The sequence below is a fragment of the Plecotus auritus genome (genome assembly GCF_963455305.1).
Source record: "Plecotus auritus genome assembly, chromosome: 3".
NCBI lineage: Eukaryota > Metazoa > Chordata > Mammalia > Chiroptera > Vespertilionidae > Plecotus > Plecotus auritus.
Genome location: NC_137772.1, coordinates 40,924,956 through 40,949,433, shown reverse-complemented (window position 1 = coordinate 40,949,433; position 24,478 = coordinate 40,924,956). Strand labels below are relative to the sequence as shown.

Below are 24,478 nucleotides of genomic sequence, written 5' to 3'. Positions count from 1 at the left end.
GGTTGCCTCCTGTATGTGCCCCAACTGGGGATCGAACCCGAAACCTAGGTATATGCCCTGAACGAGAATTGAACCTGAAACCTTTTGTTGTATAGGATGATGCTCCAATCAACTGAGCCACCCAGCTAGGGCTAAAAAAAGTATTTTTAAGAAAAGATAATTATTGATATAAATAATAATGTTTGATATGAAAATTTTTATAAGATGCACTAAAGATACTTTCATGAGATGATGATGGCAAGAAATTTTAATCAGGAAATAGATGCCATCTGGAGATGTTATAGAATGAGTGAAGTTAAGAATTTTGATCTGCTTCACCCTTGTTAGGCACTGGATCACCAATTTACATGTGACAAATGAGCACTAGGAACACAATCCAGAAAACCTGACTTCTCCCGTATGAGCACCATTGATTTAAACCCATGAGTAAAACGCAGCTGTGACATGGTCTGGTTAGCTCTGATAGCTGGGGACTGCCCCTGATTCATTTACTATTTTACTACTCAGCCTGACCCTCCCTGGTCTGCCTCAGCTGGCCTATTACTAGTACATCCTCCTGTATCACTCAAGATTCCCTATAATATAACTGATCACTTAAAGAGTTCTGCAATTTAATTTCTGAGGTTGTGTGATTTCTGAAATACAGAATTTTCTTTCTTCCATTTCTCTCTCTTACCTTTTCCTGGACAGGCTACCTCTGGAGGGGCCAGGGACCACCCTGGGAACTGCAGGGTTTTAGGAAAGTTGTATTTTAAGTTGGTTGGTACGCTAACGAGTGTTTGTTTTAATGTTATGTTTACACAATATATGTACATGTTGCTTATGTTTATTCTTTATATATATACACGAATTATCCCTTTTTAAAAGAAAAAAAGCTAAAAGAATTCCTACTTCTTTTATTGATGCTCACTTAAATGTCAATTCTTCTGGGATGATTCCATGATAGTTGAGGGGAAAAAATGTTCCTTTGTTTGTGCTTTTGTAGTATTTAGAAGTACATTATTTACAAACCTATCTGCCAAACTAGACTGCAAACTCCTTAATCTGCTCTACCCCGTCCCTTCCCCACTTCCCATCCCTAGAACAGTACCTTGCATGCACTGCTCAGTCTATATCTGATAAATGTAAGAGATGAAAGATTGTATCCCCAGACAACTTAGTACATGGTGACCAAGATAAGATTATGTTGGCATCAACAAAAATAAATGATTATTCTATTGCTCAGTTTTCTCTTTCTGAAAAAGTTAAGGATCCTTAAGCATAAATACTTTTAGAACACAGTGAAGCTGGTGCATTTGACATTTTCTATTGGTACTGGAAAAAAAAGTTTTCGGATTAGAGAAATGTAACTATATGAAGGATATCTATCCTCTTAACTAGGGAGATATGACATCTTTTTTTTTTAATGACTTGGCTTTTGAGCAGAAAAATGCAATTAAATCCCAAGATCTATGTACTTGATATCTCTATTATTCTTAGTAAGATAAAAATATAAGAATTATACGCAACTAAGGAAGTCCAGATTAGGAAACTCTTCAAGAAAACATTATAGTTTTCAATAACTCACCAATAAGAGCTCTCTAAAATTAAAAAATGATGATTACATTTTTAAGTTTTGTGGGTACAATTAAACATAATGCATTTGTAGAAAGAATATGACACTGGGCAAGAACATTCTCACATGGGCGGGACTTCATCAAAGCTGACAAATGACCCATAAAAACAGAAATCTCTGCCTTAGTAAACATGGACCGAAGTAAAGGAAAATACAATTCAGTAAGAACCTAATGACTACCCATCTGTGGGTAATGTGCTGCTGGAGGTTGCTATGAGACTGGGAGTCATAAACTGGGTACAATTAGAGGAGAAGTACCTGCAGATAAAACGCACCTCAAGTTGAACATGAATGGGAAATACAGCCTGTCAGAAGTGTCTCTTAGCAGGCAAGCAGAAGGAACCCCCAAGGATACAACCAGATACATGAAGTGCTCATAATCTCTATTCTCTGTTGGCAACTAGCCTTTCCAGTCCTCACCTGCTCTATTCAGTGAACCTCATCACCAGGATCTCTCAGTTCCTCCAGCCTCTCCTGCCTATTATTCTTGGCCACCTCTAGTTTGACCCTTGCTTCATCCTGTGCCAGACCAACAATGGTATTAGGGCTGATTGGACTCCATCATATGGACTGTCCAGACAGGAATCACACTTTTGGTCTGTAAGCGAAGCATTCTGCTTTAAGTAAGTCAAATGCTCAGAAAATATTTTACCCTCTGAATCAAAGGGACTAAATATATTTCACCATATCTCATTTTGGGAAAATACAGGGTGAGGCAAAAGTAGGTTTACAGTTGTGAGTATGTGAAACAGTTTATTCTTGTCTTATTGTTTATTAGTTATTATATTATTTTCTATATGAACAGCTGGAAACCTACTTTTTCCCCTACCTTGTATATAAACCATGTTTCAGAGTGATTTTTTTGGTTACACAGTTTCACATTTTCAGACATTCCTAGAATGCATATGTTTTACCTTGGTAATGAGACCAAACATTTTAAATCAAGCAGCCATGTATATTTTACACACATACTAGCACACAGTTAGAAAATACTCATTTGTTATGTAGAAAAAAGAATTTATTTGTGTATATAAAAACAAACAAGGCTGAATTTAGATGCCTTTTAAAATGTGGACTCTATTAATATCAGAAAAATTATTTAATTATAATTTTACTTTTATATTAAACTAGACGCCCAATGCATGAAGATTCATGCAGAATGGGCCTTCCTTACTCTGGCTGCCAGCACAGCCTTTGCTCCGGCCAGGAGCCACCTTTCTGCCTTTGCTCCACCTGGAGCCCCCAGAGCCGCCTTTCCTCCTTCCAATGCTGCCCAGAGGCCCAGAGTGGCTGGGGTGGTGTGAAATGCCTGTGTTGTCGCCATGGCGACAATGCAAGCATCCCACCCCCGGCCACTGGGTGCCTGTGTATGCAAATTAACCTTCTATCTTTGTTGGGTTAATTTGCATACTCACTCCTGATTGGCTGGTGGGCGTCACAAAGGTACGGTCAATTTGCATCTTTCTGTTTTACTACTGTAGATAGGTAGTCCACTGCTGTGAAAATTTATCAATGTAAAATTATAATTTCATTAAAAAGTTATTCTATTTCCTGTGCATTTGTGGATTTGTAACAGGTATTTTTCTATTGAAATTGATCTCCAGCACATAATCCCTAACATAAAATTCTTTTTGTTTCTCATGACAGTCACTGGCTCCTATTCTTTCTGCCCATCTCATTTCTCACTCCTGTGTGATGAGAACATTTTTTGGCATCCCAATAAGATCTCTTTTCCATATTTTTCTGCTTGTTAGTACTGGGTTTACTAAGTTATTCAGTATAATAAATCTACCTTCAGGTATTCAACTTACAGCAATGACAGCAAAGCAAATCTTACATGGATATGTGACTACTTCTCAGCCCTGAAGAATTTTACAAGACTTTTCCAGTTTCCTCAAATTACAACTTATTAAAATTAATAAAAATTGAGGAAATTATGAGTTTTCAACATTCCTAAATAAAATATATTGGGAGAAACCTGTGGTTGTCATTTTAGGTTTGATTTTAAATTAAGGTTGTCTCCCCCTTCCCCATCCTCCCCCCTCCCTTCACCCTGCATTTCTGTTTTAAAATTAAAATCACAAATTCTGGGGCATTTTACATGTTGAAGTCATTTGGTTTTCAGTTTTGCACCTTTTAGACACTTGAGATACTCAATAATGCCACAAAGTATATTTCTTGCTGTATGCTATTATTTCCAGTGCAATATAAAGTTAGCTTTTTTAAAATAGGAGAATACTAGGGTGGGGAAGAAAAATGGTTCTATTTTTATATCCCATTAGATGGGTGAACTGCCTTTTAAGACTCTGATTGTAAGAAATGTCCCATTACCAGTCTTTCAGGTTCTTAGAATCTGCCTCAAAGGCTTTTTGCTGCTGTCTGCAGTCAGCTTTCAAGCTCCCTCCTTATTTTTCACAGATGCCACAGATGAACTTTTTATTTTGGAATGAAGACAGCTATCAAATCTGCCTCTCTTGTTAAATCTATCCCTCCTTTTATTTGATTCTAACAACCTCTTAACACCATCCCTTGTTACCTATTTTTTGTTCCACTGTGGTAATCCTTTCCCAGGGCTGGAAGAAAGGGTAATGAGCTTTCCAGTCTACAGAGCAGTATTGTTAACTTCTTGATCACAATATAGTTGACAATATCATCCCATGGTGCCCATGCTATGACAAAGTCATTCCTTATTCTGCATTGCCCATGTGGGGCCAATCCTTCGTTCATGATACTCCCCACTCTCTTCTATTCTTTCTTACCCAAAGTCAATTTCTTATTTGGAACATGGCTTCTGCTTAGCACCCCATGTACATTTCTCAGATTGAGGCTTCTTGGCATTGCATACTTTCATTGACCCTAAAATACTATAACTTGATAACAAATAACAGATAAAAGTTATGTATCCAGAACACATATATGAATAAAACAAATAATCCAAGAGACAAATAGGCAAAGTATATGAACTGGCAATATCCAGAAGAAAAAAAAAAAATCTGATTGGCAAACAAACATAAGAGAAAGATGCTTAACTTGATTAAAACACCTATGCTAGTTTTAAGAAAGGTATAGAAATGCCTTTTCATACGCATTTGGCTAAAATTTAAAAGTATAATAATGTCAAATATTGATATGCTGAAAGGAAAACAGACACACTCAAATGTTAGTGGAAATACACAGGAGCAATTTGAAAGCATCTATTAAAAATATTAAGAATTAAAATGTGCATACCCAGCCCTTCTATTTCCAGATATCTATTACAGAGAAGCATCCACACTGTGCACAAGGAGAGTCATGCAAGAATATTTAACTCTACCATTAGTAATCACACACAAGAAAGTAAAATGATGTCCATTGATTAGAAAAGGACCAAATAAAATGTGTGATAGTCATAGAGTAAAAGATTATACAGCTGCTAAACTAAATGAAGCAGATGCATATAATATGTAAACAAGACTGCATATATTCTATATAAACATAAATATGAATACCCATATGCAGATGAGTTTAAAGTCTGAAAAGACACAGATCAAGCTCATAATAATGTTATCATGAAGATATTGGAGAGGGAACTAAATTGGACTTAGTCATTAAAAAAAACCGCTGTTTTAACTTTTTTTTATTACAATGAGAATAACATTTCTCATATGATTGAGTTATTTTTTAAGTCATGAAACATATGGATTGTAAGACAAACATTCTTTACACTAAAGTTTTATAGAAGCTCTTCACTTTATAAATCAAACACATAGGAAAAAATATACTAGCTATTCATTGATTACAATTTACTATCAGGGCAAATTACAGGCTTATAGGATTTTTTTCGATGAATTTATCTTTTAATTTACATTTTCTTTGTATCCACTAATTGGATCTAGTTTCATGGAGTAAGTTTGTGTATATATATGAGTGTGAGCTTGCATGGGGAATATAGGGGATCCACAGAAATGGATTTATAATTATATAATTTGATTCTCCTTAATATACAAATTGATGGAAAATGTACAAATATACACTATGCAAAGTAAAACAATGCAAATAAAAATGTACCAGTGAAAGGATTACTTGACATTATATAACATATATTTTAAAGTATGTAACATACTTACAATTGCTAGGCTAAATAGCATATTACTTACTTATTATCAGTGTAAAATTCCTTAAAGTGTGATTTTATACCAATCCCTAAAGAACAGTAATTTTAAAAACATTTTCAGTCCATTAATTCATTATCTTTATATAGACTACCAAAGAAATCATCTGTCTAATGTTCAATGTGCCTTTATTTGAAGTCTAATGTGCCTTTATTTGAAGTCTAATGTGCCTTTATTTGAAGTCTAATGTGCCTTTATTTGAAGTCTAATGAAATAACGATCTAATTATTGGCATAATCTGTTGACATTACTAACCAATCTGTCCTTAACAATTCTCAGTGTGAACAATGCAATGCAACTTTTGAACAATGCAATGCAACTTTACTAATTCAGCAAATATACAATGTTCTTGGATTCTATTTCCATAGCCCCCTCTCTATTATCAGTTTATCTTTTTCAAAATTTATTTTTGACATTACATTTTCTTAGTGCATGATGATTGTTTTAAAGTGAATTTATTTTTAATGCCTACAATTAACCTTATGTGATAATCATTTTATATAGGTATATCAAATCATCACTTTGTACACCTAAATCTTACACAATGTTACAGGTTAATTATATCTCAACAAAGCTGGAAAAACAACTTTAAAAATTAAAAACTAAAAAGTAGTACCTAAAAATATTAGCTTAGTTGAAAGAGTAGAACATAAAGTTTCACATGTGAATCTTATCCTTTACCTATAGATGCAACAGAGTCAGCTTAATTGTTGGGTTAGAATTCATAACCTATAAAAGCCGTCTTTTAGATCTAGCAGGGAAGGAAAAACAGGTCTCCTGACTTTCCACTTCAGAGGAGGATCAAAGAGGGGAACAGTCACATGTACTCTATGCACACAAATTAGGAAATATCTCAAACAAATATATAAACAGCGATGGCCAAAGGTGCTCACTTGCCAAGCTGCGCTTGACCAGCAGGAGCTAACACACTGGTGTTGCTTGCATGTTAGGTTAGGTGACTTTTCAGGTGACGGTACATCTCTCTTGTGATGCTTGGCATAATGAAGGCACTGACCAAATGCTAATTTATCTTCCCTTACTAACATGGTTAATGGTCACTACATAACACAGCCACTCATAAGTCCTCTTGAATCTTGCCCCCCACACAAGACAGCCAGCTGCTGCCTGTTGACTCCAGGCTGTCTGCCATCCAGACTTTCCTCCTGGCTCCATTTCGAGCAGCACAGGGTCCTCCTTACCCCTCTGTAAAGGCCTCAGCCATATGTGTTTTTCCCCACCAGCTGCTCCTTTCTTTTGCTCATCTTCCAGGCCACTGTAGATGTTTTCTGTTGGCTGATGTTGTTTTTAGCCTTCGCAGACTAATCACAGACAGCTGCAAGTTAATGAACCCCTCCAGGTGTCTCCTCTTGGGTTAAACTGTGGCGCAGTCAGGACATAAGATGGTAAGAATATTTAAGAGATACCATACATTATTTTGACTCAATTTCTGTTCATCCTGATTTCATTTTACAGAGCTTTATAAGATTCAGTTCCCCACAACCAACAGAAATGCGCAAGACATTCCTTTTTAAATGAAGAGAAGAAAATAGTTTTGTTTTAGCAACTTGCTTAAGACTTGAGATTTTGATCAAACTTTGCTGATGCCTACATGATCTTTTCGTATTATTTTTCATAGTTTAGTTTGTATTTTTATGTACACATTTTATTTTATTTTTAAATTCAATGGAAAATACTGTTTGGCAATTTATTTCTTGAAATCTAGCACTATGCTTAAACTTGCCAAAAAACAAAACAAAAACACAAACAAAAACAAACTAAGTACATAACTAGAGTTCTGAAGCATGAAACAAGTCAGCCCTGAATAAGGAAATCAACTTATAAGCAATAATGAATTCTTAAGAAAATGAAAACATAATGCCATCTATCTCTGGTTCTATATTAGCACTTTCGTAGGGCCATCCAGAGCTAAACCTAGAGCTTAACATATAGTGGGTTCTCAAGAAATATTTGCTGAGTGCATAAATGAGTGAGTGAAGGAAGATTGGAAGACTACCTACAATCCTCACTTGAATCATTGTACAGAGATGGTGACTGTCATCTCAGGTCTTCCAAAGCATTGCTGATTTCAAAAGTACCAATAAGTGCAACATAATCATGAACAAATTACATCATCCAGATTACCTCTGTCTTCAAAAGTGCTGGTTACATAATCTTTTAATTTTGGAGAAGTACTGAATGTAGTAGTGAAGAGTAGAGTATAAATTTGTAGTTGGATTGACTTGAATCTGAATCCCTGATGTGTTATATGCTGTGTGGAGCTATAGAAATCTGTAGTGTCAGAAAGAAGCCATGGACCACAGATAAACAAATGGGCTTGGAGTTGCAATAAAACTTTATTTACTAAAACAGGCAGTAGCAGGATTGGGCCCACTGGCCATGGTTTGCTGATTCCTGCTCTAGTCAGTTATACTGTAAACACGCAACTTCAGCATTGCTTTAACTCACTAGGAACCTTGCCAGGACAAAGCATCTCAGCTTAGAAATGGTTCTTCTGGTCCATCTCAAAGCAGGAAACAGGAAAATATTTTTTAACATTTTATTTCCGATGAAAGTGTACATGGATGAGAGAATGACCAATGAATGTAGCAAATACTAGCACAGTATACTAGTACATTGTTCATTTATGTTGTATGACCATAAGTGTTTGTCAAGACTAAAATGAGGTAGGCTTATGCCATGGAAAGTATAGAGATTGAATGAATTTGGTACCTGTTTCTCCAGCTTTCTAACTGTGCAACAACCTTAGAATACATAGTTTTATCTATAATTCCTTCATCATTTACTTAATAATTATGTATCTAACAAAACATCATGATCATAGTTACATTGTATTGAGGACTCATTAGGCATGGAGTGAGAATAATCTAATTTAACCTTCCTACTGCCATCTAAGATATGTACAATTTTTATCCTGATTTTACAGGCACAGAGAGGTAAGTAACATGTCCTGTGTCACCCACTAGTGAGATACAGCTTGAATTCTGAACCAAGTCCTTCTGTTACCCAGACTTGAGCACTCACAGAGTACTCACTACTATAGTTCTAGCCTGGAGACCTTGAGAATACAATCATCACGAAGACCTGCCCCCGCCCCCAGGAGCTGCTTCCCTTCCCTGCATCTCAGCATCTGCAGTTAGATGGAGTTAATGACATGCCACACCTAGGGTGGATGTGACAATGAGGAAACATTTCTTACATAAGATAGCTGGTCCTCCAGGAATTCTTACTCAAAAGTCTCCTTCAGTGCAACCTCAGTTGGTGTCAAGGTTTGCAATCAGCACTAGTTTTCAATAAAATAATATATTTCCATGTGCAAATATAGATCCTTTTTTTATTGGACACACAAAGGGAAAGAACTGCCTAAGAACACTTATTGGCTTTATGTTTAGGTAATTCCTGATTAGGGTTTTTATTTATTTTTTGCCTTATTTGCCAAAGCACTTATAGAAAGAATGAAAACTTCTGAATATTTGCTAAAATTAATATTAAGAAGATTGAGAACCTAAAGTCTTAATCCAGCAGAATTGTTCTCAGTGCTCAATAACTGTCATTGCTCACTTGCAGTCTACTCTCTCTCTCCATCTGTTTGTCTTTACACAAGTAACTGCTTATCAGTCTGCACAGAGGCTGGTATAATAATGTAGCAGTAAAAAGTAATCCTATCTAATAAAAGAGTAATATGCAAATTGACTGTACCCCTGCTACACCCACAAGCCACGCCCACCAGCCAATCATGAGAGAGTATGCAAATTAACCCAACCAAGATGGCTGTGGCCACGGAGAGAGCAGGAGGCTTGAGTTGCCCCTGGCGATGGAGGAAGCCAAGCTCCCGCAGCCCTGGCCTGCCTTGGCCTCCACTTAAGGCTACAGAGTTTCAATTATAGAAGATAAATAAATCCCAACAAAAATGGTTGCGGCCACGGAGCAAGCAGGAGGCTTGGCTCTGCTCAAAGCTACAAAGTTTCAATTGTAGAAGATAAATAAACCACAGATCCCAGGGCCTCCGCTTGGGTCGCCGGGGGGCATGGCTGGCCTGCAAACCACCACAGGCCCCTAGCCCAGGCCCCCAATGCCCCAAGGGAACCCCCACCCTGATCCGGGACACCCTTCAGGGCAACCAGCCGGCCCCTACCCGTGCACCAGGCCTCTATCCTATCTAATAAAAGAATAATATGCAGATTGACCATCACTCCAACACACAAGATGGCTGCCTCCATGTGGTCAAAGATGACTGCCCCCATGTGGACACAAGATGGCTTCCACAAGATGGCCAGCAGGGAAGGGCAGTTGGGAGGGACCAGGTCTGCAAGGGAGGGCAGTTGGGGGCGATCAAGCCTGCTGGGGAGGGCAGTTAGGGGTGACCAGGCTAGCAGAGGAGAGAAGTTGAGGGTGATCAGGCCAGCAGGGGAGGGCAGTTGGAGGGACCAGGTCTGCAAGGGAGGGCAGTTGGGGGTGATCAAGCCTGCTGGGGAGGGCAGTTAGGGGTGACCAGGCCGGCAGAGGAGGGAAGTTGAGGGCGACCGGGCCTGCAGGGAAGGGCAGTTGGGGGGGACCCAGGCATGCAGGGGAGAGCAGTTGGGGGGGACCAGGCCTGCAGGAGAGGGAAGTTAGGGGTGACCAGGCCTGTAGGGGAGGGCAGTTAGGATTGACCAGGCCTGCAGGGGAGGGCAGTTAGGGGCCAACAGGCTGGCAGGGGAGCAGTTAGGCATCAATCAGGCTGGCATGGGAGTGGTTAGGGGGTGATCAGGCTGGCAGGCAGAAGTGGTTAGGGGCAATCAGGAAGGCAGGCAGGCAAGTTGGGAGCCAGCAGTCCTGGATTGTGAGAGGGATGTCCGACTGCCCGTTTAGGCCCGATCCCAGTAGGATCGGGCCTAAACGGGCAGTCAGACATCCCTTGAGGGGTCCCAGGTTGGAGAGGGTGTAGGCTGGGCTGAGGGACACCCACCCTGCCCCCCGCATGAATTTCGTGCACCAGGCCTCTAGTAAAAATAATAATTCTGAAACAGGATCTTTGTAAAAATAAAAATTTCTATAAATATGTACTTACCAAATGTTAAGATTAATGCTGAAAATGCAAAAGTATATTTTTAATATAAAATGATAATTATATCTCAAAGAAAGGAAAACTGCATTCATTAAAATTCTAAAAATATATTTAAAAATATAAGGCTTTATAGGTCAATTTGCTTGATTATGGTTAGTTAGAGACTTCCTTCCTTTATCCTTTCCACCCCATGTCCAACTGACAATAAGAAATAGATAAATAAAAGAGAATAATTTTTGAAACTTTTAAATTAGCCCAAAGTTGCCAGGCTAGTTCAGTGGTTGAGTCAACCCATGAACCAGGAGGTCATGGTTCGATTCCAGTCAGGGCACATGCCTAGGTTGTAAGCTCCATCTCCAGGAGGGGGTTGTGCAGAAGGCAGAAGATCAATGATTCTCTCTCACCATTCATGTTTTTATTTCCCTCTCTCTTTCTCTCTGAAATCAATAAGAATGTATTTTTAAAAATTAGCCCAAAGCTGAGTGACATATTCAGTGGTTAGAGGGTGTGAGAGAACATAGAATAAGAGCTGTGAGCAGAAGCTGAAGTCAAGATGGTTCCCAAACACAGAGTCCATATACACTGTAAGGGCTGGGGGCTGGGCATCTGCTGCCCAGGAACAGGGAAGAGTTGGGTGCACCCCACAGAGGGCAGGAAGCAGACACTGAGCTCAGGTGTGTCCACAAAGTGGGGGAGTTTCACAAAGGCTGCTCTGCAATGTAAATGGAGGCTGGAGGAACTCTGCCCTCCAGCCCACCAAAATAAAAAGTTGCTTGACTTATGTCCAATCCATGAGGGGCAGAAGAGTCTCCTAAGAGAAATTAGAATTCCAGATCGGAGCCAACCAAAGTGTAAAGTCCAATTTTCACTGTCCCCTGTAGTGCATAGAGTTCAAGGACCTCTCCTCCCCAAGCCACAAAGTTAACATGAGGATTAATCCAGAGCAGATGACATCCCTGGAACCCTGGTCAACACAAATCCAGGAGATGGAGGAAAGAATGAAAAGATTGCACAAATTTCTGCTTAGTATTCCAGGAAACAGAGAAGAGAGAGAATGGAGAAGAGATCTGATATAAAAAGATAATATCTAAAAATCTTCCACAGTCCAGTGTCTATTCAGGTGGATGCCCTCTTCTTTCTCATAACCTTGTATGGCTGTTAGAAACCCATTTGCAAGAGCCAAAGAGCTTTCTCCTGCGAGGAGGAGGCCCCACACCTCCTCAGCACAGTGTGGCTCGGAAGGGCTCAGGTCAAAGAACAAGCAGCCCCAGAGAGGTAGGTATCGGCCTTCCTCTGGCCTCCTTGGCCTTCAGGGAAGAGCTTTCAGGCTTTCCTAAATGACATTATTCCTTTTTGCTCCAAATGACTAAGTAGTGAAATTAATTTAATCTCATGCAGTCTCCAGGGAATTGTTCCACTGCCTGCCATTGCTGGCAAGAAAAGTTCTCTTGACTGTCAATACAAGACTTCTGAGCTAGTTCATTGACATTTGTTTCAGGTAATGTGGAAATCACGTAGTTCCAAATGAACAGTGTATTTAAAGGCTAGAGTTGTATTTGCATTTTATTTAAAATTTCAATCATAAGTTTCCACAGAAGGACGATTTTTAAAGTCAATATATCTAATATAAAAGTATCCTAAACATGCTCAACCTGTCCTCAATTGTATAATTAGCTGAGAGTCAGAAAAGACATCCCAGGAAGTACCGGAAGCTTGGTTTCTGCTCAGGTATTTAGGATATAATGAGCTCATTGGGAAGACAAGGGCAAAACATATAGACACACACACGTACACACAGATACACACAAGCACACACACACAGGCACACACTCACTTGGCAGTGGGAAACCAATAGAGTGTAGTGTTAACTTTCATGCACAAACCACGGTGTCTCAATTCAGACACAAGGGAGACAGATGCTGCTGGTGCAGGGCAGGAAGCTACTTGAAGTAGGCCCCAGAAGTTGAGTCATCTATTGATAAGATGATTAGGAGGGAGGCATTCTAGGAAGAATAGGATGAAAGAATTCAAGGAGAAGAGAATGAACTACTGGTGTTTACCAGCTTTTTACTTCAATATTCATGCATATTGAAAAAGAATAGCTTATACTTTTTAAAAGTCACACAATAAGGACAGCACTGTAAGTTCTTACTATCTTTTTGAGAAAAATAAAGCATCAGTTATCTAGTTTGTTAAAAATGAGCATACCCTTTGACCCAGAAATTGTTCTAAGGAAATCTATTTTAAAGATTCCTCACAGGGCGTGTGTGCGTGCATGTGTGTGTGTGTGTTTGTGTGTGTGTGTGTATTACTTAGTGAATACACAGTATTATTTATTGTAGTAAAACATAGAAAATCACTTAAATGTATATTGATAGGGAAACAGTCAAAAACATTTTATTAAATATCATGAAACTGATAAAGATGAAAGAAGGAAGGAAAGGAGAGAGGAAGAGAGGGAATTATATATGGCAGAATTTATTACTTTCTTTCATTAAATCTCATGTTATTTGAAGTATTATTTTCATAATCTACAAATATTTAAAATGCAACTACTAATTTCTTGGAAACAATAGATATTTTCAGTGAGTGTTGTCTTCCATGTATAATATGAAAAAAACTAATCACTTCATGCCCTCAGAAATCCATTTTTAAATTCCTTCTTTTATTGTTGATGAAAAATCTCTCTAGTGGCTGTCTTTTCTAAGCTATTCAACAAGAACTCGGAACAATTACTACTAGGGAGTAGTTATCCTTTTTAAAAATCACGCTTGCAATTTCTATCTTTAAACCCTCTTTCTAATATTCTGAATATCTGCACATGTAATTTCAGTATAAATAAGTCTGTGACCCTGTTTGAGAATCTAATTAAACCCTAAGATGTAGTTCCTTCAGAAATTTTCAGTGACACACATTTGCATGCAACCTACAGCCATTTACTGAGGCCTGGACCCAAAGATAAGACTCCTACATGTGGCTCTCACAATTACTCTTCTCGTTGACATTTCATGATCTTGTCCTTTATTTAACAAAAAAATGTCAGGCTTTCCTTGTCCCATGAGAAAGCAATTCCTTCAGAGAGCAAGTATAGAATTATCACAGATTAAAGTAAGCACTTTTAGTTGAAATCTACTGCCCTATTTCTCTCTTCCATATGTGTTTTCATAAAAATCAATAAGTAATTCCAGTAACAAGGCTAAACATAGAGATTAATTCAAGGAAACAACCCTTTGGTGCTTTTCACAAAGTACTATAAATCTCAGTTACATATTTTACAAATTAGTCTTTACTGTGGCTTTTTTATAACTGCAATAAAAATGTACATTCTGCAATAAATCATAGTTACAGATAGATAATAATTTTCTATTCATTGGTAAACTTTTCATCTGAAATTATATACATGATATTTGGTTTAATGTCATCTAAATTTGATGCATAAATGTTTAGCATCATCATCAACAAAGTTCAATCTTCATTCTATTACAATCTGGATAAAAGTAATTTTCTTTCATCACATTTTATGTCCATATTTAATATCGGATGTAATAAGAGACAAATTATAAAAATAATAGAATTCAATAGAAAAAAACATAGGGAAAAATTATAAAGGAAGGCAAAGGCTATATTAAAACGGAAATATTAGACAGTGTAGATGGATTCACTTTCAATCCTATTTCAGCAAAATATGGGTGTAATTTCAAGCACAGAATACTACCAGTGATGAAAATAACCACTGCTGTTATTTCTCATCAATGTTTAATAAAACTGATTTATGACTCACACAGGGAGCTGAGTCTATAGCTTATAGTCAATATGACCAAAAGTCAAATGAGGAAAATACCACACAAGTTAATAGCTGAAATACATGTCCGCTTGGAAGGAAATACCAATCTCAAATTGTAATACCCATAATAGCCTTCAGAAGTGACTTAGATATATATGAGACTCTGGCAAGCTATAGTCTACTCTACTCTAATTGTTTCACTTTCTTGAAAGGCCCAATTAATTTATAATTGCGAGAAAAAATTTACAAAAATTCGCATCCAAAATCTACATTTAACTTCAGTGATGCTGATGATCTGTAATTTATCTACCTAATGTTTCCATATAAGGAAATCTTTATTTTTTTATAAAGATAACTGATAAGGTAAATACTCTTTATGTCCTACCTCTAATAAAAAATTCATTAATGCCCTAGATGGTTTGGCTCAGTGGAGAGAGCGTTAGCCTGCAGACCAAAGGGTCCCGGATTTGATTCCAGGCAAGGGAACGTACCTGGTTTGCAGGCTCCTCCTCAGCCCGGGCCCTGGTCAGGGCTCATGCAGGAGGCAACCAATCGATGTCTCTCACATCAATGTTTCTCTCTGTCTTTCTCTCTCTCTCCCACTCTCCCTAAAAACCAATGGAAAAATATCCTCGGGCAAGGAATAACAACAAAAATTCATCAATATGTACTTTCAATATCACTTTAAATAAAAATTGTTGGTTAATTTGTGGTATTTAGAAAGTAAACTTAAATTCAGTTGTCAAAGGGAAAGAGAAAGTAAATTCAAATACAGAGAAGAAACTAATGCATGTAGCTATAAATTACATATAGTAAACACATGTATCATCATGGGATTTTTGTTGTTGTTGTTGTTGTTATTGTTACTCCTCACTTAAGGATATTTTTTTTCCATTGATTTTTTAGAGAAAGTGGAAGGGAGGTGAGAGACAGAGAGAGAGAGAGAGAGAAACATCAATGTGACAGAGATACATCAACTGATTGCCTCCTGCAGGCACCCATATTGGGCCCAGGAACAAACCTACAACTGAGATACCTGTCCTTGACCAGAATTGAATACTAGACCCTTCAGTCTGAGGGCTGATACTCTAACCATTAAGAAACTTGCTAGGATTAATCATGGGATTTTTAATTTAATTCAAATAAGTGTGAACCTGACTACAATACACCAAATAACATTCTCTCCCACATCTCTCATCTATTTGTCTACTATCTCATTTTGTATCAAAAGCATATTTATCATTTTGGCTGCTATCGCCTCTAATTCTTGGGCAAATGTCCACAGCTCCATAACTTAACTTGTAAAACTACATTGCTTCGCTCTCCCTTCCTCTCTCTCTAAAATCAATTTTTAAAAACCATATCCTCGGTTGAGGATTAAAAAAACACATGACTGCATTGCTTCCCAGGTAATTTTTAAAACTGAGATTCTTACATACAACTAACATAGAGAGTGTACCAATTTTCTTGTGAAGGGCTAGATTGAAAGGCCCTGAGAGGCCCTCAGTTTGCAGGGGACATCACTCTTCTTTGCACTCATTTCTTTGTCCTAGAGACTTGGGGATGAAAGGAGAAGGCATGCCATCTGGTAGATTACTATATTGGGGGACATGTCTCCTCCTCATCCTAATGAGACTCTATAATGGACCAGCTGTCCTGACAAGCCACAAGGAATGGTGGTTACTTGTGCCCAACTGACTTCATAGGGTAGAATTTGTAGCTGAGGACACGAGCTTTTACCTCAGTACACAGTCAGCAAGCCTTAATTCCAACTGTGGCCAGTGTGTAGCTTTGGGCAAATCAACTCTTCCTCCTCTCATTTCCCTCACTTATCAATTGGGGATAATGACACCTTATGGCTTTATTTTGAGGATGAAAAACACAATGGATGGAAAACCTTTTGCCTGGTGCCAGATACATAATGAGCAATCAAAAAATGGCAGCCGCAGTTCTCATAAGTAATGATAGTAATTACAATAATAAAGACTGTCTATTGAACAATTTGTCACCATAAGAACATAGTGTTTGTTATTTCTTAGCTTTATCTTTGATTATCGAATATAAAGAATAGGAAAAGAGCACACTATGTACAGTCCATGTTGCAATAAAAGCATGCATAATTTAAATGTCTTCTTTATTAGTTATTTTCAGAATGTCCTGTTTATAGGTTGGTGTTGCTTATGTGCTTCCTTTATCTGACATAAATTGTTTCAATCAGGTTTAGTTTATTATAGATTTTTTTAAAATTGGGCCTTTGAGTCAGAAGACTAGTAACAAAACATTGTGCCTGATATCTATTTAGTTGCTAAATTACTTTTCAGGGTGAATTTCATCACTAAATGACATTTATTGGGTTGTTCTATCAAAATGACATTTATTGGGTTGTTCTATCAAAATTTGTTTTACCTGACTGTACAATGAATGGCAAGTTCAAATCGCAATCTGAGTAGTTTTGCACTCATGTCCTATACCCAATTTCTTACCTTCTTTTAAAATATCATGACAAGTAAATTGCTAGTTTAATGACCTTTGCTATGATTTCCTTTCCTCATGTGATAGAATTGTTGATGCTTTTTTTTTTTTTCTAACTAGCGTATCTCATCTGTTTGGATAGCTGTCTTTTCTATCATCATCTTACCATGGGTGAGCGATACTAACCTTCTTCTAGAAAATTAAGAATACAAGTAAGCTTTGAAAGGTACTTTTTGAGTTTTTTCCTTAATTAAACACTGATCTGAAATGTAAAAAGGTTTGGGGAGACAGTAAATTATCCGAGTCTGTGAATCCTGAGAGTCGCCTCTGTCTGGGGTTCTCTAGAACTCTGACCTTACTAGCGCTGATGCTGTTTCCTCATCTTTAAAACTGTCTAGTAAACCACATGACTGCATTATCTTTCCAAGCTCAAAATTCCTTTAATTTTATGTTCAGGGCTATTACAGAATTTTTAAATGTCTCCTATTTTATACCTCAGATTGTATGTCCTACAAGTTGATAAGCGTGTGGAAGGGAGCGGCTGAGAGTGGGGTGAGAATTCAGAAAATGAAAGTAGGATAAGTTGATATGATTTTTTGGGTTTCTATAGTGTCGTTTTTGGGGGTGTCGTCTGTCCTCAAACCTTTTCACTGTGTGCTCACTACCTATCTCCCCACACACTCACTTCAATAATGGAATCTGAATGTCTGCTAAGCAGTTTTTGCGATCTTCAAATATGTCCTTTTGATAATGTACATTCCTCGATGGGGTCTAGTACATGCAGAATGTGTGAGGTCCTAAGTGCATAGGCTAACATCTTAGAGGGATGTGTTAGTTGAGGGTCCTTAAGAATGAGCTGTAGAAGAGGTACCCTGACATAAAAATGGAAAGCTTTGTAAATGGAAGAGAGATAAAGAAGCATCCAGTAATTCAGTCACAACTAGACACAGAGATTTGGGGGAGGAAAGGAAATGAATCCTGGAGACTGGGCAGGAAGCAGCAAGGCTGTTCAGTGCTTTGGAAGAAGTACCTGTTGAAAGGCTGCTAAGGATAGGGAGTAGCTCAAATGCAGGAGAGGGGGCACCAAGTCAAATGTATAGGATATATATAACTAAATGTGTGAGGCTTAATGAGACCATAGGAACTCAATGGCACAGGCTAACTATGAATACCATTCTAAAGACTCTAAAGAGATTCTAAAGAGGCAGATAAAACGCAAGGGGGTAGTTTTGAGAGTGGCAAGAGAGACATAATTGATTAATGAAAACCGAACAGCATCAAATACTGGACTCTAGAATTCTATACATTAATTAGAATGAAATGAAAATTGGGGTATTAGTTAATAGGGACATAATATGAGATTAAGAACACATTGTCCCCACCCTTCTGTTCTTCCCCCTTGCTGTAAAATCTTGAACAATCTGAGTAGCAAACTATTGCAAACAAAACAGAATAATATCAGACAGCAGGGTGTTAATCTGGAAGCATCTATGTCCTGCCCTCCAGTATTAAAGTTGTAATTTTTTTCTCAAATAACATAAAGATGCTTTCATATTTTGCTACTGTGGACTAATTTCTAGCTCACTGTGTGTTTGCTCTGTGCTAGACACTATTATAAGTGCAGTTTCTCAGTTACTCCTCACATTAGCCCTGCAGCAGAGGTCTATAACTTACCTATTTCACAGATCAGGAAAATGAGGCATGAAGGAGTAATTACTTTCCCAAGGTCACCACACTAGTGACTACAGCTGTGGTTGAAACCCTCAGAGCCATTATTTTGAGTTCTGAATTTTTTCTAAAGTAATTTTTGTCTTTGTAATACATTTTCATGGCAAGTGTACATACAAGTATATAATCATACTTGTTTTTACTGCTAACTATAAATGATAAGGACAGCAACATCATTATGCTCCCTCCCCCCTTTGTCTTCTCTTTTTTACACAATCATAATTTTTAATATTTATATATATTCCCTAAATCCTACGGTTGTATCAGCAAATAGATATTAGAGACTAGGCTCATGACCAGTCATCCCTGATTAGATGAATGACTTCAAGATTTCATATAAAATAAAGTCTCTGAGTTCTTGACTCTCAAAAATAAGAAGAGTTCAACACATCACTAGTATTTCCCCAAGGACTTTGTAAACATTGTGTCATTATATCCTAGAGAGTGATGTTTCTCCAATGGCCTCCCATAAAAATGACTTGATCTTTTTTTTTTTTTTCCTGAATGCCTAGTGGATACATTTTTAAGCTTTGAATTCCAGCATCTTCACTAAGCTATGCCTCAGTGTTGATTATTCTTTGTTCATTTACTGAGACAAGTTGTACCCTTTTAATCCGTATACTCAGGCCTTCTTTTTCTACAGTTTTATTTTTTAAGTTATATATCTGGAATATTTTTTTTTTCAGTTTTAAATGCACCTAAAGGTACATTTTTATAGATATGACCCTGATTCTTTTTTATTATTACTCACCTTGACATCAATTTTTATGGGACCCAATATTTGTCACTGTATCATGTAGAGGAGGAGTGAGGTGGTATTATGGGATAGAAATGAAGCTTTCTTTTACGTGGGTATGTGCGTGTATCAGTGTTTCTTCAATCCAGTGGTTCACATTGCATGCACATCAGAATCACTTGGAAAACTTTTTAAAGCCATTTCTGCTTGGGATCCCTCTAAAATTTCAATTTATTGGGCCTGGGAATAATGGTCCTAAAGTATAGCTCATCCTAAGGTGTAGCCAGATTTGCAAACCTTAAGCTGGGTCTTTCCTTTGTCCTGGTCAACACGGACCAGCAGCCCTGGGCCTCTCACAATGGAGTGTCTATCCCCTATTTCGTTACAAACTGCTTGCAGAAACAAGGGTCTCTACTCTGTGATGCCACATGGAGACCCAGAAAGCTCCCACAGTCAGCTACACACTGCTTTGCCCTGACTCCAATAGAGGGCTGTTCTGCTCCGCTGGGACCATTTGTTATTTTAGAATGTCAGCATTCTGCTGTCTATCTGAGATCCTCAGTAACCAGAATCCTTCCAGGAAGTTTTTTGTTAGTCATCTGGCCCTCTGATGGATTTATGGCAGTGGTTCTCAACCTTTCTAATGCCGCGACCCTTTAATACAGTTCCTCATGTTGTGGTGACCCCCAACCATAAAATTATTTTCGTTGCTACTTCATAACTGTAATTTTGCTACTGTTATGAATCGTAATGTAAATATCTGTGTTTTCCGATGGTCTTAGGCTCTACAGCAGCGGTTCTCAACCTGTGGGTCGCCTAAGACCATCGGAAAACACAGATATTTACATTACAATTCATAACAGTAGCAAAATTACAGTTATGAAGTAGCAACGAAAATAATTTTATGGTTGGGGGTCACCACAACATAAGGAACTGTATTAAAGGGTTGCGGCATTAGAAAGGTTGAGAACCACTGATTTATGGTTACGGTTTTTTTCAGAGTCCTTCAATATATAAGTTGCATTTCTGTTTCTCAGTCTCTTTGATGTTTGGGTGATTTTAGAGATGCAAAGGTGTCTTTACTCTGCAATCTTACAATAGGGGCTCTTTATAATTTTTTTCTACTTAATGACTCTGGCTTTTAATATATTTTAAAAATTGAGTTTCCAACATCAGTATTAAATTTCAATGAGACATAAAGCTACTTATAAATGAAATTATATAATTGAGTTGAAAGTCAATGTATTACATGATAATTTGATTAATAAGAAAAAGAAATGTGCTCCTTTTTAATTAATCACGATTACTTACACATAAAGTATCTGGACCAAATTTATGTGCACAATTAGGCACCTAATTATGGTTTAAAATAAACTGCATGCAGAAAGAGATGATCACATGTACCTAATAAAATAATTTCTTTTCTTCATTTTGGGGAAAACACTATATTTTTTCCCATAAGAGCTTTGAAAATCTCCCAAAATACTACAGTCTGTGTATCTAGATAGACACAGAATAACAGGAAGTAGTTACCAATTAAAATCTAAACTTTAGAGACTATTTAAAATTTTTTTTGATGATAGTACAAAGTCAACATTTCATTATCTAACCATTAGTCATAATGATATTGAATTCAATCACCATTTGAGAAAAAGAAGCAAACAAATCAAATTAAGCTTTCATAGAAAGGGAAGTTATGAGGAATAGACAAAAAACAGACACATTCAGAGAAAAGAACGACAAGAAAGCAACTTAATTCTCTAGTATGGCTTCATATCCTAACACAAACATGACTGGTTACCAGCCAATTAAAAAAGGACATATACTTTGTTCAGTTCATTAGTAAATATTTGTAGAAGGCTTCCTATGAACCAGGCATTGCCCTAGAGTCCTGGAGACATGAAGATGAAATGGCGTGCTTCCTGTTTTCAAGGAGCTTAAGTCTTTGCAAGAGAAATGTGCAAATAAACAGAACTACAGCAAGATTATTGCCTGGCAATCCCCTCCTAGAATTGGGCTGCTCAAGCCAATGTACTTTATAAGGAGACTTTCTCTTCTAAAGAGAGATTGTAGCCTGCATTAGTTGAAGCCAGTATAAGTTACAGTGAAGAAAGATGAACCAACTGAAATATAATGCAGCATTTTAAGTTTAGGCTGCATTTAAAACGGTCAGGGTGTGATTTGATTTTAAAGGATTGGATGATTCTTGTGCCAAGGCAGCCTAAAGCCTGAATGCTAGCCACTTTCCACACAAGAGATGGGTACATTCAGTTAGCCCCTGAAAGAAGGGGCTGCAGGCTCTGACCAGCATGCATTTGAGTCATGTCCCAGCTGTTAGGACTCCTGAAGCTTGTTCCACACAGTTTGCCAAATCGATATATCTCATGTCCCATGCCACGCCTGTGATTGCCTCTCATCCCTGACAGGCATTAATATCATCCATCAGAGGCCTCTGCACTTTTGAGACAGGAGGTGTAAGACTGGTTCTAAAGCCAATAAGTTTAAGAGCATAAAGCAAATTAAAATGCTTCTGGTTTCTAAATTTTTGTGAAATAGGAAGCTGTATCATTGGCCAAAAGATTTGTCTAACTACAATGCTGGAAATCCACTATGAGGACATATTAAAATATGAAAATGAAAATTTAGGGATGTTATTTACAAATTTCACTTTAAAAAAATACAAACTATTTGTGTTTTTTAGCCCAAGTTCAGTATTATATTCTGTCCAAAGGCTTTATTTAGTCTTGTGGTTTAATTCATATATCAGAAAAGCACTCCTTAATCAATGCAAGACCTTCATGTACTCTTTCTCACATTCCAATACTCATCCCTGAGTTCACTAAGCCACCCTGGGTACCACCATTCAGGAGTTGCCTGAAGGCCAGTGGATTTACCAGCCACTTTTTTTGATGTGTGAAGGTCGATTGGCTGGGTTTGTAGTAGTTGCCATCCAGAGTATGACTATGAGTAAAATCCCACATCGTCCAGCAGGCTCACTGAGATGTGAAACCACATCAAAAGTCAGGAAATTCATTCGGCTTCCAAAAGAGCACAGCCACCACCCTGTTATGCATTGGAAGGTTTTTCTTGTAGGCCCTGGGTAAAAGTGTCCAGAATTCCCTTAAATGTATCTGGGCCTTGAAACTTTTTTAAAAAATGTGTTTTTATTTATTATTTTATTGTTTGATTTCATTATTATTTTCAAATAATTCTGATAACAATCCTGTTATAAACTACATGTTCGTGCCTCCCCACCAAACTACGTGTTGAAGCCCTAACCCCTGATGTGATTGTATTAGGAGGTGAGGCCTTTTGGAGGTGATTTCGTTTAGATGATGTCATAAGGGTTTGCTTCTCATGATGGGATTAGTACCCTTATAAGAAGAGACTGGAGAGCTTTCTTTCTCTCTCTCTCTCTCCCCCACTTCCACCCCATCCATGTAAGAACACAGCAAAAAGCCACCAGCAAGCTAGGGAGGGGAGGATGCCTCACCAGAACCCTACCATGCTGGCACTCTGATCTCAGACTTCCAGCTTCCAGACTGGAAAGAAATAAATTTGTTTACACCATCCAGTCAATGGTATTTTGTTGTGGCAGCCTGAACTCACTAAGACACATTCTCAAAGCATAAAATAATTGTTTAGAGTTCTATGGATTTTTTTTCTTCAAAAAGCAATACGTGCAATTTGCATGGAATTGTAATAAATGCAATGATATCAACTAAATGGCAGCTACTAAGTTCTTTAATTACTGTGTGTAAATGATACATTTAAGGACTTAATAGGACAAGTCACAAATAAATCTATACTTTTAAGCACATGGTATTCCTCGTATATCCTTTATATGGTTGATGCATATTCATTAAATACTTCATTAGCTGTCTTGTGTTCTAGGATTCCTTGTCAGCTCTCATACACTCATGGATGCCTATTATTCCAGTTATTTAAGACTTACCTTGACCACTTGAGTATAGTTAAAATGTGAAAGAAAACCATGTCTTGTTTATTTTTTGAGGCAATAACCCCTAAACCTTGCTCATCAAAGAAATACTCTTAAATGCTATAATTAAGAATCAAACTAGTCTAAAATGAGAGCTATTTAAATCTCTACAGACATTGCTGACTATACATAAATACAGACTGTATATTATAGATTGTAAGGTAGAATATAATTCAGTCATATAATTAAAATTTGCAGTTGTGTTTCTTAAATACTATAACCAGTCTTAATAGGAAATATCAATTATACAACTATTATCTCTGTTTCATAACATTATAAAATAGAAACTGAAAAATGTGTTTTACCAGTAAGACAGACCTATCTCATTAAAGCCACTGTAGCCCAGCTCTTGCCTGCTAAGTCCCAGATCTTCCAGGTCCATGCATTTAAATCCTGGTGGGCACTGGTAGCCTTCTTCTAGCTCTGGTGAGCAGTGTGTATCTGGGATAGCTAAACTATTCCAGGTCACATTTCTGTGAATAACACATGAAAGGGTTAGACAATTCCATCAATGGTAAATGATGATTAAAATAATAATGTAATCACTCTTCATTAATAACCACTGTATATGAACACAGACTTAAGATTCATAAATGGCATTCATCACATTAATGGCATATTAAACATTCTCAAAGGATACCTGATTCATTCCCACAATAGGTCTTTATAAGAATGTTATTACCATTATTTTTTTTTTGTCTTTAAAATTCAAGACCCAAATAAGCAAAGGAAGGACTTTTCCTATAGATTTTCATGAAATTTTAGCTTGTCTGGGGATTCCTTGTTAATCTTTACCCTACTGTGGGCATAAACTACTTCTCTACTTCTAAGCAATAATAGATGACAGACATTTGCCATATGGCACAGATACTACAAATCTCATATATGGCACTTGTCCTTCTGCTGAAGTTTGGAAAGGAAACCAGA

The 24,478-nt window shown here is 37.5% G+C and overlaps 1 protein-coding gene across 4 annotated transcripts in view; it reads right to left on the bottom strand.

Annotated features, from left to right (window-relative positions):
• The window catches only part of NALCN (sodium leak channel, non-selective), a 314,423-nt gene that overhangs the window by 227,231 nt on the left and 62,714 nt on the right, over nucleotides 1-24,478 (bottom strand). For all 4 annotated transcript variants that reach the window (XM_080660974.1, XM_080660971.1, XM_080660973.1 and 1 more), the window contains exon 7: nucleotides 23,870-24,024. In XM_080660974.1, coding sequence (XP_080517100.1) covers nucleotides 23,870-24,024 — 155 coding nt within the window. The remainder of the gene's footprint in view (nucleotides 1-23,869; nucleotides 24,025-24,478) is intronic.